The sequence below is a fragment of the Toxorhynchites rutilus genome, chromosome 3, assembly GCF_029784135.1.
Source record: "Toxorhynchites rutilus septentrionalis strain SRP chromosome 3, ASM2978413v1, whole genome shotgun sequence".
Lineage (NCBI taxonomy): Eukaryota > Metazoa > Arthropoda > Insecta > Diptera > Culicidae > Toxorhynchites > Toxorhynchites rutilus.
In genome coordinates, this window is record NC_073746.1 from 75,555,240 (window position 1) to 75,573,110 (window position 17,871).

The following is a 17,871-nucleotide window of genomic DNA, read 5'->3' on the forward strand; positions in this document are numbered from 1 at the left end:
AGTGGTTGAAAAATCTTCAACGAGAATTGTGTCTGAAGGTAATCTGATATTATAATGATAAGTTTTGTTAGAAATACTAGGAATTTTTTAGTAAATGGTAAATTCAATGGGGTCGATTAGAAGATCAATCAATGAACAGTTCTGCGATTAGACCCATGAACTTGTTCATAGTAAGAAAACGTGGATGTTTGAAGGTATTGATAACAAAAAACAAATTTTGAGCGGGACGAAGTTTGCCGGGTCAACTAGTTAAAATATAAACTCGATTCGAATACAGATTGTACTTGGAAAAAAATGCCACACTTTATTCTGGCGTAGAACTACGTTTTTCATTTCTGCACCGGGGTATAAGTTTAATGTTTCGAAGCCGGAAGCGTTACATTTGGAGTGCAAGGTTTCGAACGTTTGCAGACTGAACGAAGTGGTATGATAATCATTTTCTTCAGTTTCTTGACCCGAAAACTTGTTTCAATAGCTTCAAAATTACTTTTGAAACAGGCTTTGAAATCACACCGAAATTATCTGTATATAAGCGGGTGCTCGCTCGGGAATCCACTCATTTGTGAATGTGCAGCGATTGATGTACGATCGGCGGAATGTGTTTCCCTAACACGGACTTTTAAACAAAGGTGACTCGAAGATAGTGAAAAATCTTATATAGAGGCGTATGAAGCCAAAAAGAAGAAGAAGAAGACTCTTTCATATGCGGATGATATCGTTGGCAGTGTCAACACCTGCATGAGCGATTATTTTCTCGCTTGTTCTGATGATTACTACGACATCATCATTTTGACGGAAACGTTGCTTGACTGTCAGTCCCAGTTAGTCAGCTCTTTCCTGCCAAAAAGCTCAACGTCGTCCCCTAGGGACCGACATGGGGCTCAACACCATAGTTTTTCGACACTTAAAGTCTCTGCGAATAGTTTCAGCGCCGTGTCTATCGTCGTCTTTTACGATTTTAAAAATGCTCAAATTAGTAGCATGATTAGTGTGCTCTCGAATTATCTGAAACGCAATCTTGGACAAGGTCGACGTGGACGGCGCTATTCAAACCTTCACGAACATTATGAGCTACCTAATTGGCAGGCATGTTCCTAAGAAAAATTGACATTCATCTACTTTCCAACCGTGACAAACCACAAAAAATCGACGACACATAACCACCTCCCAATCTTCGAGCAACACTATTTGCGACTGAACCACAGGGTTACCATATCTACAGAATAATCTGTATTTCAACAGATTTTTTCGACTTTTTGAGACCAAGAAACTGTACAGATTACAGATTTTTGGGGTATAATACAGAACATACAGATTTTTAAAGAACGTTCCAATAAAAGTTCGAATCTTCGAATCTGTTCAAATGATAATCATCTGTTTTCGAAATTCATATGTAGCATGATGTTCTACATTCTTATGCAAACGCCTCCGTTATTGGTTAGCGTTATCTATATAAATCAAAATGGAACTCCAAATGTGTTGGTAAGCGCAAAACCCGAGTATGGAATGGTCCGATTTGAGCCGGTTTTATTTTGTTGTATTCGTCTCTGCCCGTAGAATTTTTTTTAAACTTTGAGAGAAGTTCCAATGAAAATAATTATATTTCTTGAATGTGTGTTCCTTTGGTGTGAAGCGAAAATAGCAATGGATTCTCAGGTAAATAACGTGCTTTGAAAATAAAAATTATGAATAAAAACTTACTTTTTTGTATCAAACATGTATTCCATGTAACGGAGAAACAAGTGAATCAAGAATCTTGGGCGAAAATAGTGTCTGAAAACAAATTTATATTATAATGACAAGTTTTGGTAGTATTAGAAAATTTCTAGTGAAAGAAAAAATGAAAAAGACCAATTAGAAGACCAATCAATGAAGAGTTTTGCGATTGAACCCACAAATATTCGCTTATTAAGAAAACGTGAATGTTCGAAATAATTCATATCAAAAAATCAATTTCGGGCGGGACGAAGTTCGCCGGGTCAGCTAGTAGAAAATAAAAATGAGTTCTATCGTAACCTTGATTGGAGCAACATTGCTCAGTAGTTTTAAGTCCGAAATCCGTTCGGAATTTAACTCATATACTGAACTACTGTAAAAATTGGGTTTCATTTGAATCAAATCAACCAAAAATGTCACGATAATTATTGACTCATCCTTCAAACAACTCATTTTTCTGTTTTTTGAAGGTAAAAACTACACTCAATCTGTTTTACCTACATTAGGGCATTAGCTCACAATGTGAGTCGATGTATATAATGAATTATTTTATATTCGCCGATAATGGGCATTTATCAGTTATTGTATTGTACGTTGCCCAATTTATGTAATTGTGGTCAAGAATATTATGATATCAGGCATTTTTTTGATAATGTAAATTAAAGAATTTAACTGGCTGCTGATTTACTGGCTCGAAATGGGGGTTTCACATATGTCAGATCATGATATCTTAAGTAGTCGCAATCTTAATATTATGTTACCCATATATGTCTTCCTTAGAAGTTATTATGTTATTATTTTGCCCGCTTCACTTCCCTGAATTCCATTTGTCCATTCTCCATTCCCTCCCCTATAATAAAGCGGAATATAGGATCAGGTGAGATTAATTTACTACAGCAACTACTTGGCCACAGAATAGTTAATATACATCACCTGGCTATAAAGTTATTACAACGCTCTACAAACAATATTACGGACAACGTGGCAGCGTAGGAGAAAAAGCTATTTTCATCCATACTATATTCCTGTAGTTTTTGATTTATTAGACTCATATTTATATCTATGTGAATCTAACCTATTTAGACTTTTATTCAAAAATGCACTGATAAATGATGACTCCCTGTCCTCTCCTGCATAATTAAATAAATAGATGAAAAGGGTGGTAATGGCTTTCATGGTATTTTGTGCACATTTTTGTACATCGATGTAAAAAAAAAACAAATAATATCGAGTTCCTCGTGTCCATGCTAGAATATGATAACGGATTCTACCTCATCCTACCCGTGTAGAGGATATAATTTAATATAAGAAACTGATTTTCCAGGACCTCCATTTGATGTATCAAAAGAGTAAAAATTACAGATTTTTGAACAATGAAAAAACTCAATTTAAGTTCAATTACTACAAACAATTACAATCCTACGTCAAGCTTCCGCCCGTTCTCCTAGGCCCAGACCAATCTACTTTTTAATACCGTTCACGTTTATGCGCTATTGTTTGAGATATAATATTGGACTGAGAGAATCAGATCTCCCTCTCGTTCGGATTTCAAAGAGACTGTGTGAACATAAATGAGTTTTTTCTGCTTTATTGCGCACACCACTTTTCTGTTGATTGATTGGTTGGAATCTTAAGAAGTCACGAAAGTTTCTCACCTCATTTCAATCTCGTTTATTCCTGCCACCTTGAAATAGCTATGATATTTCAACAAAGACCTTCATTTTTTTGTTCTTCGGGATTATGATGGCATAGATGGCATTCGATGCACACTGATGATTTTAGTATGGGCTGCGTTGAACTTTTAGGTCGAAACCTCGTCGTCGTCGTCGTCCGGGAATAAAATGCCAGGTAGATTGGACAAACTGTATAAAATATTTGGAATCGCAGTTACCTTCACGATCCCCTCGGAGACATCGAGTATTTTGGGAATGTTCTATACGGATTATTCGCTGGAATTCGATTCTTCTCCTTAAGGAGATGATATACTATGGAAACTTGAAAAAAATTTAAAAGAAATTCTGGCTTGAAATGTTCTCTGGGATGTCTACTTTACTGTATTTTTTGTCCCAGATTTATCCGATGCTCCATCCCAAAGTTACAAGCCAATTAGTGGACATAAGTGTTTGCGTAAGGAGCTCAGATCCAAAATTTAAAACGCGTTTTTTCTCGAAACTAAGTTTTGAAAATTGGTGGGAGTTCTACGACCGCAACGGTCCATCCGATTTTGATGAAATAGTTTTTCCCAGATTCTTCACAAAATTTCCTGTCATCGTACGTAGGATTTTTTTTTAATGTTTCAAAACATAAAATTTTGGTGAATGTTTTTTGTCTCGATTTTTGAGGCAAAAACGCAATTTTCTTACAAAAAATGTCCCATTTCGTCAAAAATCAATATTTTGAAAAAATCCTGTGTACGATGACAGGAACTATATCCAAGATTACGTCAAGAAAATCGATGGTTGAAATCAGTCCACTAGAAAAACTATTCGGGATACCATCTAGACCAGATCTTTTGGAACCATTTTTTGGTCAACGATCTGAGTGGGTGTGGGAGATGATTGTTAAGGATTTATTGGTCTCAACTAGGAAATAAGTACCTCCAAATCAGAAGTATCAATTGGAATCGGATCTAATGGTCTCGAGTTCAAACACATTCCGATTTGCGCAATTTATGTCACCATGTCCTCGACACTCACATTTGCATATTGGCTATCTGCATTCCGCGAATTCAGGAATGCACAAGAAACGTCCGTTGAAGTGTTCATTTTCATATGCAGGTTGAAAACCTTAATTTTACAAACAATTCGCATTATGTTTGAGTGCGTCTCGGATCATTGTTTATTTATATTTGTGTGATACAACACCATTACCATTGCGTGGCATTCGTGTTGAACCACGTCTCGTTGAGTGCACGCTGGCTGCACTATTATAGAGACTTTAAAATACAAAATTCATTCACCTTTACCCTTGCAAAAGGCAAATTAGAAGATCAATCAATGGAGAATCATGGTGTTGAATCCTCGGTCGCGGTCGTTCGCTTAATAAGCGGACGCACAATTAAGGATAAGGGGACTCTCATAATGAAAGTCGCAAATGAAATTTCTATTATCTTTTGACGCCTGGAGCTAGAGCGAAGCCTAAGTTAAGAGGGGTACCGGTTTGGAAGGAAGAAAAATTTGATTTTTTTTCATTTTTGAGAAGCTTATGCCCTCAGAAATGTTGTTCTAAAAGGATTTTTCGATATTTAATTTCGTTGATTTCGTAACGCTTTAGGTATTGTCCTAAAGTTTCCGTTGCTTCTGAACCGATACCACCAGCAAGGTACCGATTTTCAAACAGTATCTACGCGTCCAGCTGTCAACAATCATACATTATTCGTGCATAATACATAATCAAACATACCTTATACAATAAAAAAAAATATCTGAACACTTCACTTTATTTCTAACATCGGAAAATAATCACGAAAATTCATTATTTTTCGACCTTCCAGACAAGGATCCCCCTCAATATTTCTCTTCTGATTTGCTTATGAGCCTCTGTAGCATACACTGTACTGAGTTTACTTTGTGCTTGTTCTAAAATGCATTTTGAAGCTAACGATTTTACCTGTCCGTTCAAAGAAACATTGATTGCACCACATGCTGAATGTGGCTCCATTTGCTTGATTAGTTCTCAAGTTATGCAGAAATTTGTGTTTCACTTTTATGGCAACCACCCGTAGAGAGGGTGGAAGAGTATCGAACCACCATTGAAACATTTTCCGTAAATCCTCCACATGCCAAATTTGGTTCAATTTGCTTGAATAGTTCTCGTGTTATTAAGCATCCCCTTTAGAGAGTGAGGACGAGTGTCGAACTACCATAGGAACATTTATTGCCCTCTAAAACTTACATATGTCAAATTCCATTAGTTATCGAGCTTCTAGAAAAAAATTAAATGGCCTGCCAGAGCAGTGCTGCCTGAAAATAAGTTAACTTTCAAGGGGTTAAACTCGAAAGTCCACAGTTAAAACTTCTTCGGAAACTAGTTATCAGAACTGATCCTTTACTAATTGATGAAACGGCAAAAAAGGACACATCGGTAGGAGTGAAGCATAATCACATGCATTGTCTTTCATTCCATATCATTAGAGGAAATTATTGTTTAATGATTGACTTATTACTGATGCCATTTTTGTTGCTGCTGTTGATGTTTCGGATATTGGCACTGCTTTGCCACTACTCCTGTTGCTGATATGGCTGTTGTTTATGCGGTTTGAAAACGGTTGGAAAACGAATCATCCATTGCGCTGCTGGGGAGTTATTTTTATGTATCTCTGGCTGACTGAGCACCCTCATTGTGAGACGTAATCCTACGTCAAAAATATTCCTATCCGGCTCTGTTTTTTTGTATGATGTAGTTCCTTCACTGAAAATTGGGCTCTCATATTCTTAATTTTTTTTAAATTTTTAATTATTTTAATTTTGTCAAAAATATATTACATTATTATATGGGTAAAATTTACCGAACACTGTTGATCTAGAATTTATTTATCTTTTTATTTGATTAAATAATGCTATAATTGCGAGAAGTTTGCCAATTAAAAGTAATTCTCTGACATTTCTTCTATATGCAAATAAAACAGATTTCTAAAAACATTCTAAAATGCTTCTGAAGAATGTTGTTCTAAAGCATGTAATTTAAGGATATCTGAAGATTTAAAAATAATTGGTAGCTCCTCCGATCAGTGTATTCACCCTATCGTTTCAAACATAAGGTGTATGAGCAAACGGCCAACGTGCAATCGTTACATACTAAAACCCAAAAACTAAAAGTTGGCTTAATTTGTTAAATCTTGAAATTGAATTCTTTAAATGTTAAAAATTTGGGCAAAATTTGGAATATCCGTGTCCTCTAAAAAATACCATATTCTACATATGTTTTTTAGTATCGTTTTACCACTTTTGTGATGGAAAATACACTGCGTTTCACAACTATAGAACCACTCAACTTTTCTGAGTTTCCGGAGATATGTAAGAAGTCGGTTGAATTGAATTATATGGTATAAGATATAATAACTATCTTCATTTAAAGCCTGGTCATTTGAACTCAGGCGCGAAACATTCAAAAAACTAAAATTCCAGTGTTTCTATACTATAGAACCGGATGGAAAAACCCTCACTCATATAGAAAATTAACGTCAATGTCACATTACAATAAATTTCTAATTCGTAGGTCATCTTTAGTTCTCAATCAGTTCAAATATCCCATTTGGGGTGGTTTCGACCAAGCTGCGCTATGTTGTAGTGTGTATCTCGTTCTACGCAAAGGATACTTCCTGGTTTAAATAACTAACCATCAACACGAATGAACAGTCAGAAGTGCAACGAAGTACTTCAGAATCATTTATCGCTGTTTTTGCATCAAAAACAATGGTATAATTGGGTAATTTGGCATCAATTCATAAAATCCAGAAGGTATGATATGGCATGGTTTAATGAATAGGGGCTTCAAACTCTGGACGGGTCAGCTTGTTTACCAGATCAAAACCCTAACAAGGACATATGAGGAGTGATCGTACGAATAATAGATGTAGCTTACCGCAGTATAACTGATTTGAAGAGCTTAAACGAGCAGTATCCTCTGCGTAAAATTAAATACATACTACAAGATGGTGCAGCTGTGTCGAAACCACCCCGAATGGGATATTTGCACTGATTGAGAACTAAAGATGACCTACGAGTTAGAAACTTATTGTAATTCATGTGAAATTGACGTTAATTTAGTATAGGAGTAATAGTTTTTCCATCTGGTTCTATAGTTTTTTTTTATTATTTCTGCATTATAGTGACTTTCAACACATTTGGCTGGTTCGTCACTTTTTTACCTTCCAATTCGGAAGAATGTCGGGATGTGAGAATTGAACTCGTGACCCTTAGCGTGAGAGGTATGGATGTTACCGCTACGCCAGATCGCCTCCATGGTTTTATAGTTATGAAACACCGGAATTTTAGTTTTTTGAATGTTTCGCGCCTGAACACACCAATAAAGTTCAAATGACCAGGATTATAAATGAATATATTTATTATATCCTGCACCATATACTTCAATTCAACCGACTTCTTACATATCTCTGGAAACTAAGAGTGGTTCTATAGTTGTGAAACGCAGTGTATTATAATGCTTTAAGTTAATTGAATACGAATTTAAAATATACACAGAAGTCGCTTTTAACGCGTTGTTTTTATACGCGGTTTTATTTTACGCGGCTTTTTTTACGCGGTTTTTGGAATTTACGCGGATTTCGGAATTTACGCGGATTTCGGAACTTACGCGGATTTCGGAATTTACGCGGTTTTTTTTACGCGGATTTCGGAATTTACGCGGTTTTTTTACGCGGATTTCGGAATTTACGCGGTTTATTTTTACGCGAAATTTACACGGTTTTTCTACGCAGCACGTTTCAACCGCCAACAAATTCAATGTGCTTATTGGTGTGACTTTTCACGAAGTAACTTGGTATTGTATCACTTATTAGTAGCTGAGAAATAAAAGAAGATACAGATATCATGATAACAGCATACAAAAAAAAAAGTCAATCAATTGTTAGAACATGGGTTGTATTTTTAATTAATAATTCACTGTTTGTTAGATTTTTATTCTGATTTTGAAATTTACCCGGATTATTTTTACGTGAATTTTGGAATTTACGCGGATTTCGGAATTTACGCGGTTTTTTTAGCGGATTTTGGAATTTACGCGGTTTTCTTTTACGCGGTTTTTGTTTACGCGGCACTTATCCCCCGCGTAAAAAGCGACTCCAGTGTATAAGAAGGACTAATATCAGATGGACGCGTGGAAACGACCGCATCGAGTCCCGGCTAGCATCTCAATAAAACCTGTTTTTTCACCAAGCAGTGGACTGTATTCTGCGATCATGTTTGTGCGTGTTCGATTGCAAATTTTCCACAGCCGCCCATGCGGCTGACACGCAAGATCAACGAATCTGCAAATCTCAACCAAAGTAGCAGTTATGCTACTTAGGAGAGAGTGCGTTTCCACGGAATGATTCCGAGCGGCCCAGTGCCGCGTGCAATGCGAGGTATGGAAAATTCCATACCACTTTGGTCCTGTTAGGGACCAATCCAAAACACAAAACTGTACCACGGACCGAATAAGGGATTAACTAGTTGATAGCAAATTAAAGTATTTATTACTTTGTACACATTTTATATTTACAGCAAATTTACAATATTTAACAAGTTCAAATATCAAACTTTCTTTTAAGCTCTTTCTTCTATCGTGAGTTCAGCACATAAAATAAACATCTTCCTTTGGCGGTTGAAATAGAACTCCCTCCCTGCACGCAGTGCAGTTTGCTTGCGGTCGCAATGCACTCTCCCACGGGTGGGGCGTATGTTGGTGTTTGTGTCCTCGCGATCGTCCTTTCGTTGCGTTCCTTCCTCTGCCATCCTGTCGGTCGTACTTTCAGTGCGCTGCGCTGAGCGGTGGACTGAACATACTCCCACGGCAGAAGAAAAGTCATTCTGTTGAATTATCCTTGTCCTCAATCGATGCGTTGTCCAAAATGGGTAGCGGCGCTAGCTTATGGATCGGTCTTTTGTATGTAGTATCACCAACACGTACATCCACAACTCGAACTAGGCCATCAGAACCAGGGTAGGTTCGAACAACTCGGCCTATCTTCCATTGTTGAGTTGGAACCTTGTCTTCTTTCAAGAGAACGACTGTATCTATTGCCACGTTGATCTTCTTTCTTGTCCATTTCGCTCTTGATTGAAGCTCTGCCAAATATTCATGAGACCAGCGATTCCAGAAATGCTGTCTCAGCTGTTGGATGCGTTGCCATCGGTGCAATCGATTTATAGGAATATCAATAAAAGAGTGTTCGGGTATGGCTGTTAGAGGTCTGCCAATAATCATGTGTCCGGGGGTTAAAACTTCTGGGTCCTTTGGGTCGGAAGAATGGGAAAATAAGGGTCTAGAATTCAAAATTGCCTCGATTTGACACAAAAGAGTCGCAAATTCCATAATCGTTAAATTAGCTGATTGATAAACGCGATTCAAAATGGTTTTAACACTCTTTACTCCCGCCTCCCATAAACCTCCAAAGTGAGGTGCACTTGGGGGAATTGTTGTCCACTTTATTTCTTTGCTTTGACAGAAACTATTAATCTTATCTTTCGTAATATCTGTCTGAAACAGTTTGTAGAGCTCGTTCAATGCTGATTTAGCGCCGATAAAATTTGTACCATTGTCGCTATACACTTCTTCTGGTACTCCTCTTCGCGAAACAAATCGTCGAAGTGCCGCAAGAAATCCATCAGTCGAGAGATCCTCAACTGCTTCCAAATGAAGAGCTTTAGACACCATACATACGAATAGACAAATATATCCCTTCACGGGAGTCGCTTTTCTTGTCGTTTGTTTTACATAGATAGGCCCTGCATAATCGATTCCAACTTTCAAAAAAGCAGGTGCCACATTGATTCGACATGATGGTAAATCGCCCATGAATTGACCAGCTAGTCTTGGGTTTGATTTGAAGCAAGTAACGCAGCTTCGTGTCACTTTACGCACAGAAGATTTTGCGTTTAATAACCAATATTTTTGCCTAAGCATGGCGATAACACAACTTGGCCCAGCATGAAGATTTTCTCTATGAATGTCCACTATCAGTGCTCGTGTGAGTGGATGCTTATCAGGCAGAATCCATTGATGTTTTGCTTGGTCTGGAAGAGAAGAATGTCGAATTCTGCCTCCAACACGCAAGATGTCATCACTATCAATGTACGGATTGAGATTTTCAATTCGGTTGCATGGCTTGCCAGCACGAATGCGCTCGATTTCATCATGTAACTCATGTTTTTGTATTACTCGTATCATGCATTTTGTTGCTTCTCGTATTTCAGTAAGTGAAAGTCGTTTGGAGAAATTCCTTTTCTCAGGTTTGGACCGAAGATTAGCAATAAAGCGTATAATGTAGCCTATTATTCTTTGCGTTTTACGAAACGAGTCGAATTTCTCAAAGATCGAAAGTGTTTCATCCACAATAGCAACGTTAGCAATTGTCTCTGGTTTAAGCTCTGGGATTTCGCTTTCGTCCATTACTTCCAGCAATTCCTCTTTATACTCAATTGTCCGAAGGAAGGATGGTCCGTTCCACCACAAACGGTTGTTAGCTAAAGCTTCTGAAGACATTCCACGGGACACTATGTCCGCTGGGTTGTCGGCTGATCGTACATATTTCCAGGTAACGGTGTCATTAGATTTGATCTCTGAGATTCGATTTCTAACGAAAATTTGCAATCTTTCAAGTGGTTTATTGAACCAAGCGAGAACGACTTGACTATCGCTCCATAGAACTACTGGAACATGCTCTAGTTCCATTGCAGTAACAACTTTGATTGCCAATCGATGTAATAGCAGTGCAGCTAAAAGTTCCTTTCTAGGAATAGTAAGCGGTGTGATTGGACATACCTTTGATTTACTTGTTATCAATCTCATATTTGCGGTGCCATTATCATATAAAGAGCGTATGTATATACAAGCGCCATACGCGTCTATTGACGCATCGGCAAATCCATGTATTTCTGTCTTAACTGCATCATTCATAAAAACTTGTCGTGGGATGCGAAATTGCCCGTCCGTTGGCAATGCGGCTAGAAATTCTTTCCACTGTTGGGTAAGTTCTTCATTTATCTTGTCATCCCAACCTATTTTTTCTCTCCAGAGTTGCTGCATCAACATTTTCGCAATAACTATAACTGGTGACAGCAGTCCAAGGGGATCAAAAAGCCTTGCTATCATCGATAGAACCTGACGCTTCGTAGGGTTTGGTGTAGCACAATCTGGTTGCGATAAAAAGATAAGCTCATCATTGTTAGGATCCCACATTAAACCTAACGTTTTGATTATTTCATTTGCGCTTGTGCCTTCAATATTTACCAATTTGTCCAAATCTTTTTCTGCGATGTGTTCTAGAAGCTGATCGTTGTTAGCTGCCCATTTGTGCAAATGAAATCCTCCCAGTTTGAGAAGTGAAATCAGTTCCTGCTGAACGTTCACAACTTCTTCAAGATTAGTACCCCCGAAAAGAACATTATCTACGTAAAAAGTCTTTTTCACTACTTCAGCTGCTCGTGGATATGAAACTTCTTCATCTTTTGATAGCTGATTCAGAGCTCTTATTGCCAGAAAAGGAGCAGCTGCCATTCCATATGTGACAGTCTGCAATTCCAAAACTTTTACCTGATCCATTGGATTCTTTCGCCAAAGTATACGTTGTAGTGGAGTGTGGCAACTATCAACCAGGACTTGCCGATACATTTTTGCAATGTCGGCACTTAAAACATATCGGTGCTTGCGGAATCTCAAAATAATTGTCAGTAGATCTGGCTGAATAGTAGGACCAATCATCATCTCATCGTTCAAAGATCTCCCGCCAACCTTCGCTGACGCATCGAAGACCACTCGACATTTTGTTGAAGAACTTGATGGTCTGAGCACAGCATGGTGGGGCAAATACCACTTTTGAATACCATCTTTATCCTGTTTCTCATTAATTTCCTTGCAATGTCCCAAGTGTACATATTCCTCAATGAATTCATCATATTGTTGTTTGATTTCTGGCTGTTTGCATAGCTTAGACTCCATCATGTAAAACCTTCTTATAGCCATCTGTCTTGAATCTCCTAGTTGCTTACATGTTTCTTTTAACGGCAGTTGAACCACATAACGACCTTCTGAAATGCGACGGAATGTTGACTGAAAATGAGCTTCACATTCTTCAGCCTCGGTTGGCACACATTGCTCAGAGGCCACGTTTTCCAATTCCCAGAAACGCTGAATTTGTTTATTTAATTGCTCATCTGATGATATTGCGGTATGTGAATGGAAGATAGAGCCTGATACAGAGTCGCCATCAACTCTTCCACCAATAAGCCATCCGAATTGCGAGTCAATTAACGTTGGTGAGTTTTCGAAGAGTTTCACTCGACCAGATTTGATTAAATCATCGAACCACTCCATTCCGATCAGCAAATCTATCTGACCAGGTTGGTAGAATGAAGGGTCGGCCAATTGCATTTCTGACGGAATGTTCCACGAAGCGACATCAATCTCGTAAGTTGGCAGAATTCCAGTGACTTTACGCGATACCAAACAATCCAATTCTATTCTGAAGTTGTTAAACCTTGATAGTACTTGAATGCAAGTCTTATGCTGAACTTTGGATTTGATGTTGCTAACTCCGGTGACTAATATATTCGTCTCTTCCACATGTACTCCAAGTTTATTGAGCAGCGATTCAGAAACGAAATTGATTTGTGAGCCACTATCCAAAAGTGCTCGACATATATGCGGATTTCCATGTTTATCCAAAATGAATACTTGTGCTGTTAGCAGCAACACTTGCTGAGCTGCGTTTCCACGCGTGTTGGAATAAGCGGCAGTAATATCCTGCTTCGATGAGCCTTCATATGGATTTGTCAGTGTGCTTGGAGTAAAATGCTGTTTTTGATTCTCTGGTAGTGTATCTCTTTTCTCAATATTAAACGATGGACGAACTCCTTCTCTATGAAGCAAGCTATGATGTCTACGCTTACATTTCGAGCAAGATTTATATGATGGACAATCCAACCCACGGTGGCCTCTTCTCAAACAATTAAAGCAAACCCGCTTGTCACGTACCATCTTGAGCCGCTCATCAATCTTTAATGCATTAAAACTTGGGCATTTGAACGCGAAATGATCTCCTTCACAAAACTCGCAGTTAGTTGAAAACATAGCAGCATTTATTCGCGAATTAGGTTGCTTGTTAGATATTTCATTTCTTTTAGGTGATATACGATTAAACTGATTCTCATTGCTAATTGTGGAAACCTGACATCTTTCGAGAATGGAAATGCGATTCTTGAGAAACGAGATTGTGTCATGATAATTCGGAAGCGACCCATGTTCCATTGTTGATTCCCATGCTCGTTTGCTCTCTTTGTCTAGAGCGCTAGTAAGGATGTGTACGACAACCAGTTCGGACACACCTGAAAATTCCTGACCCAGAAATTTCAAATTTTCGACATGACCCACACATGTATCAACAAGCTTCCGTAATTCGCAATGATCTTCTTTAAATATCTTCGTTATGCTTAACAGACCAACAATATGCATATCAATCATGCGCCTCTTATCCTCGAACCTCTCTCTTAAAATTTCCCATGCGCGATCATAATTGCCATCAGCAATTGTTTTCGCATCAATCAAACCGGCAGCATCCCCAATCAATGCTTTCTCCAAATGATAGAGCTTGATTCGTGGTGGCTCATTTGACTTGTTCACCACATCCCCGAACATAATCTTGAACTTTTCCCACTGCTCGTATTTGCCATCAAATGTAGGAATGGCACGAGGAAGCGATTGTTGCACAATCAACGGCTGTTGACTTACTGGTTGACCAGTAGCAGGACGAGAGTCAGGTGCGGCAAAATTCTCGAGCCACGTCTCGAGAAAAATCGACACATTATCGTATAGCGTCTCGAATTCAACGTACTCACAGTCTTGATCCTCTTTCCGATCATGCGCCACCACCGCCACGATCCGTTCATGGTAGTTGTGAAATTCCTTATAGGCAGCATCTAGTTTCTTTATGTACACCTTTACCTGTGGCGATGTTAGCTGCGTTTGTTCCTCTTCCACTCTCTCCAACATGTCGTATAAGCGGATGATTTTCCCTTTCGCTAGTCCTCGAAGATTGGACAGCGTGTTGTACTCTGCCATGTCGGCGCCATCGCCGCTACCGGATTGCGCACCGGTCCCGCCAGCAGCTCCACCTTTAGCATGCGTGTTCTTCATTCTATAGCACTTGAAATCACTTCCACTTTAAGCTTTAATAGTTTTTGTTGCACATTAAATGTTTTCATAAATTTACCAATGTCCAATGTCTTTTTCCAATAATCCAATATTCACTTTTTGCAATTTGCAAGCACTTTTTCCAGTCTTTTTGCGATTCACTATTTCAATTTTGTTTGCTACCAACCAGCTAATCCACTCACTCAAATCCATGGCACAGTTTGCTTGCCAAATCGTTGACCAAAATCCAAACGCCATCCATATGTCATCCGGCCTCCATCCGGCTCGAAGGACCAAATGTTTTTTCACCAAGCAGTGGACTGTATTCTGCGATCATGTTTGTGCGTGTTCGATTGCAAATTTTCCACAGCCGCCCATGCGGCTGACACGCAAGATCAACGAATCTGCAAATCTCAACCAAAGTAGCAGTTATGCTACTTAGGAGAGAGTGCGTTTCCACGGAATGATTCCGAGCGGCCCAGTGCCGCGTGCAATGCGAGGTATGGAAAATTCCATACCACTTTGGTCCTGTTAGGGACCAATCCAAAACACAAAACTGTACCACGGACCGAATAAGGGATTAACTAGTTGATAGCAAATTAAAGTATTTATTACTTTGTACACATTTTATATTTACAGCAAATTTACAATATTTAACAAGTTCAAATATCAAACTTTCTTTTAAGCTCTTTCTTCTATCGTGAGTTCAGCACATAAAATAAACATCTTCCTTTGGCGGTTGAAATAGAACTCCCTCCCTGCACGCAGTGCAGTTTGCTTGCGCTCGCAATGCACTCTCCCACGGGTGGGGCGTATGTTGGTGTTTGTGTCCTCGCGATCGTCCTTTCGTTGCGTTCCTTCCTCTGCCATCCTGTCGGTCGTACTTTCAGTGCGCTGCGCTGAGCGGTGGACTGAACAAAACCAATTCTCATCTTACTCATTTGAAGGTAGTTCATCTAATGTATTTGATGAACAGCGTGTTTTTCAACGACCCGAGATTGAGTGCATGCTTGATTCTATAAGAAGCAATCGAACCTGTTATTACGATGATTGATATTGTTCGCTATACCATAATATTATATGCAGCATTAGTAGCAATTACTGCCTAAAAACTACCATCTATCGAGAACTAACTTGAAGTAGGGCTACCTGTTGCTTAAATATCGACTATAAATAAAAGCTCGAGCCTCAGTGAGCATTTTGTTAGCAGCATTATAGTCAAACAGATTTTATCGTTTCCCACTTTAATGGTCCTACTCACGAAAGTAGAATCCAATTCAATAGCCATTCCGCAGCACTAGCAATTATCGTCCCCTCATTCACCCATGTCGAAAAGTAGGGTCTCACGTCACTAAATAAATCTCGATACAAGAACCATTCTTAATGTGTTGCTAAATTGAAAACGTTTTATTTAGCGATGATTTACGATTACATTGCTTGATTAACGAAAAGTAAGAACGCGATCCGTGTTTAGGCTCGATTTGTTCTGTGCGTCGAACTAAAATGGGTATTTAATTCGATTTAGACACCACTGTTGCTTCGGATCCAATCACGTGCTGCCGCCACCCTGGAGTACACACCGGGATAGTTGGGTTGGGCACAACCCAGACCCCACGATACAATTCCCACGAGTGTACCGTTAGCGACGAGTGGACCACCCGAATCACCCTGGCAGGCATCTTTACCACCCTGCTGGTAGCCAGCGCAAATCATGCGATCGGTTACGCCACCGTAAATAGTATATGCCTTGTCACAGCTCGTCTGGTTAACAGCCGGTACATATGCCGCACGTAGAATTGCCCGGGACTCGGCAGCGTTCTGGGTATTTCCCCAACCGGTTACCTCGCACAACGTACCATCTTCAACGGGTTCGTCCTGTCCAGGCAATGCGATCTTCTGAACATTTCCACCCAGTTTGAGATCACTTTTCAATTGCAGTAAAGAGTAGTCGTAGTCAATGGTACTGTAACTGAACTGTGGGTGTTGTACAATTCGACTGATATTGATCACTTCACCCCCGGACGCATGTTTGGAAGAACCAACCCTAACGGTGAGACTAGATACAGAGGAACCGTCAGTACAATGGGCCGCCGTAAGGACCCATTTGGTGGAAATAATAGATCCTCCACAAATATGGCTCCCACGGGTTTGCAACGACACCTGATGGGGCGCGTCCTCGATACTGATTTCGAAGCCACCTACAATGCGATGTCCTCTCGAGGATATCTGCGAGCTGAACCCATAATGCGGCCGTGGAAACGTAGGCACGAATATGTCACCCTCTGGAAGCACTATTCAATGCACATTAAGTATTTCAGTATATAATTGATTCAAAAAAATTGAATACCATTTCCGGAGGCAGAGAGTAGCACAGTGCACAGGAGGCCCAATATCACTAGCATCGTTGAAACGGTTGCTAAGTTCTTCGTAAACTATGGTTCGGTAAGAACGAATCAGCAATTTTTATACTCTAATCGCAATCAATTGTAATAAATTAAATCGTCCTGATGACACGTGGTAGATAACACTATCAGCGTAAGAAGTCGCATTGAATATCGTCATAATTTACTTGGTAAAAATGATTGGTTTCAATGAATGGGTTTCATGTTCGAGTGGGTCGAGCGACATGTCTCGAGTAGAAATAATTTTGCAGCCAAATCCATCCGCAAATAGTTATTGTTTTGTGAGATAATTGGTGCTCGTTGCAACACGAGGCACCACTTACGACTACTGGAATTATATTCACTTAATGACCAAGTGTTTCGACCATATGGTAAGATAGTTATGTTTCAGTTATTAACACTGAAAAAGAGCATTGCTATAAGACAGAAACGAGTTTTTTTTTTTGTTCAGAACGCTCAATTTTTCAAATTCTTCATATTTCTGTAGTTTAGGCATTCTAGAATATACCCTAGAAATGACTTATCGAAAATCCTATTATTTACCGAGTTAGAGCCATTTTAGTGATGCGGTGATTTACCTGCTATCACCATAACAATGAAATTCATACGCGTTTTTCTCGAAACTAGTTTTTTCAAACTGGCGTACACGATATCTCAAGTTCTACTGAACCGATTCGTGTCGAATTTATATGGATACAATTTGCAGGCATCTCTCTATCGCATGAACCTCTAAAAATAATATTTTTTAAATTTTACCATTTTTAAAAAAATCGGGAAACGTAGGAATAGCGTTTTGAACCACATATTGTTTTTTCAAACGGCCGCCATTTTCTCAAAATAGAAGTTTTTGACTTGTCCGAGGTTCATGCAATAGCGGCATCTTTACTGATTCAGAATCTGTTCG

The 17,871-nt window shown here is 39.1% G+C and overlaps 2 protein-coding genes across 2 annotated transcripts; both read right to left on the reverse strand.

Annotated features, from left to right (window-relative positions):
* Nucleotides 1-2,510: 2,510 nt before the first annotated feature.
* LOC129773237 (uncharacterized) lies at nucleotides 2,511-14,568 on the reverse strand. The gene is made up of 2 exons (XM_055776831.1): nucleotides 10,728-14,568; nucleotides 2,511-2,566 (listed from the first exon to the last, which is right to left on the reverse strand). The coding sequence occupies exons 1-2, from the start codon at nucleotides 14,566-14,568 to the stop codon at nucleotides 2,511-2,513; spliced, it is 3,897 nt and encodes a 1,298-aa protein (XP_055632806.1).
* A 1,374-nt stretch (nucleotides 14,569-15,942) lies between these two features.
* LOC129779245 (trypsin-1-like) lies at nucleotides 15,943-17,015 on the reverse strand. Its single transcript, XM_055786613.1, has 2 exons — nucleotides 16,913-17,015; nucleotides 15,943-16,856 (listed from the first exon to the last, which is right to left on the reverse strand). Exons 1-2 carry the CDS (start codon nucleotides 16,965-16,967, stop codon nucleotides 16,087-16,089), a joined length of 825 nt encoding a protein of 274 aa, XP_055642588.1. The 5' UTR covers nucleotides 16,968-17,015; the 3' UTR covers nucleotides 15,943-16,086.
* Between the last annotated feature and the right edge of the window lie 856 nt (nucleotides 17,016-17,871).

Bases quoted from the DNA above. Each gene is read 5' to 3' on its own strand.
- LOC129779245 (XM_055786613.1), bottom strand. From the start codon at position 16,967: ATGCTAGTGATATTGGGCCTCCTGTGCACTGTGCTACTCTCTGCCTCC. The intron at 16,857-16,912 runs GTATTCAATTTT...TGCATTGAATAG, and splicing joins ACTCTCTGCCTCCGGAAATG to TGCTTCCAGAGGGTGACATA.
- LOC129773237 (XM_055776831.1), bottom strand. From the start codon at position 14,568: ATGAAGAACACGCATGCTAAAGGTGGAGCTGCTGGCGGGACCGGTGCG. The intron at 2,567-10,727 runs GTAAAACGCAAA...GCTTTATTATAG, and splicing joins TGAGAAATTCGACTCGTTTC to GGGAGGGAATGGAGAATGGA.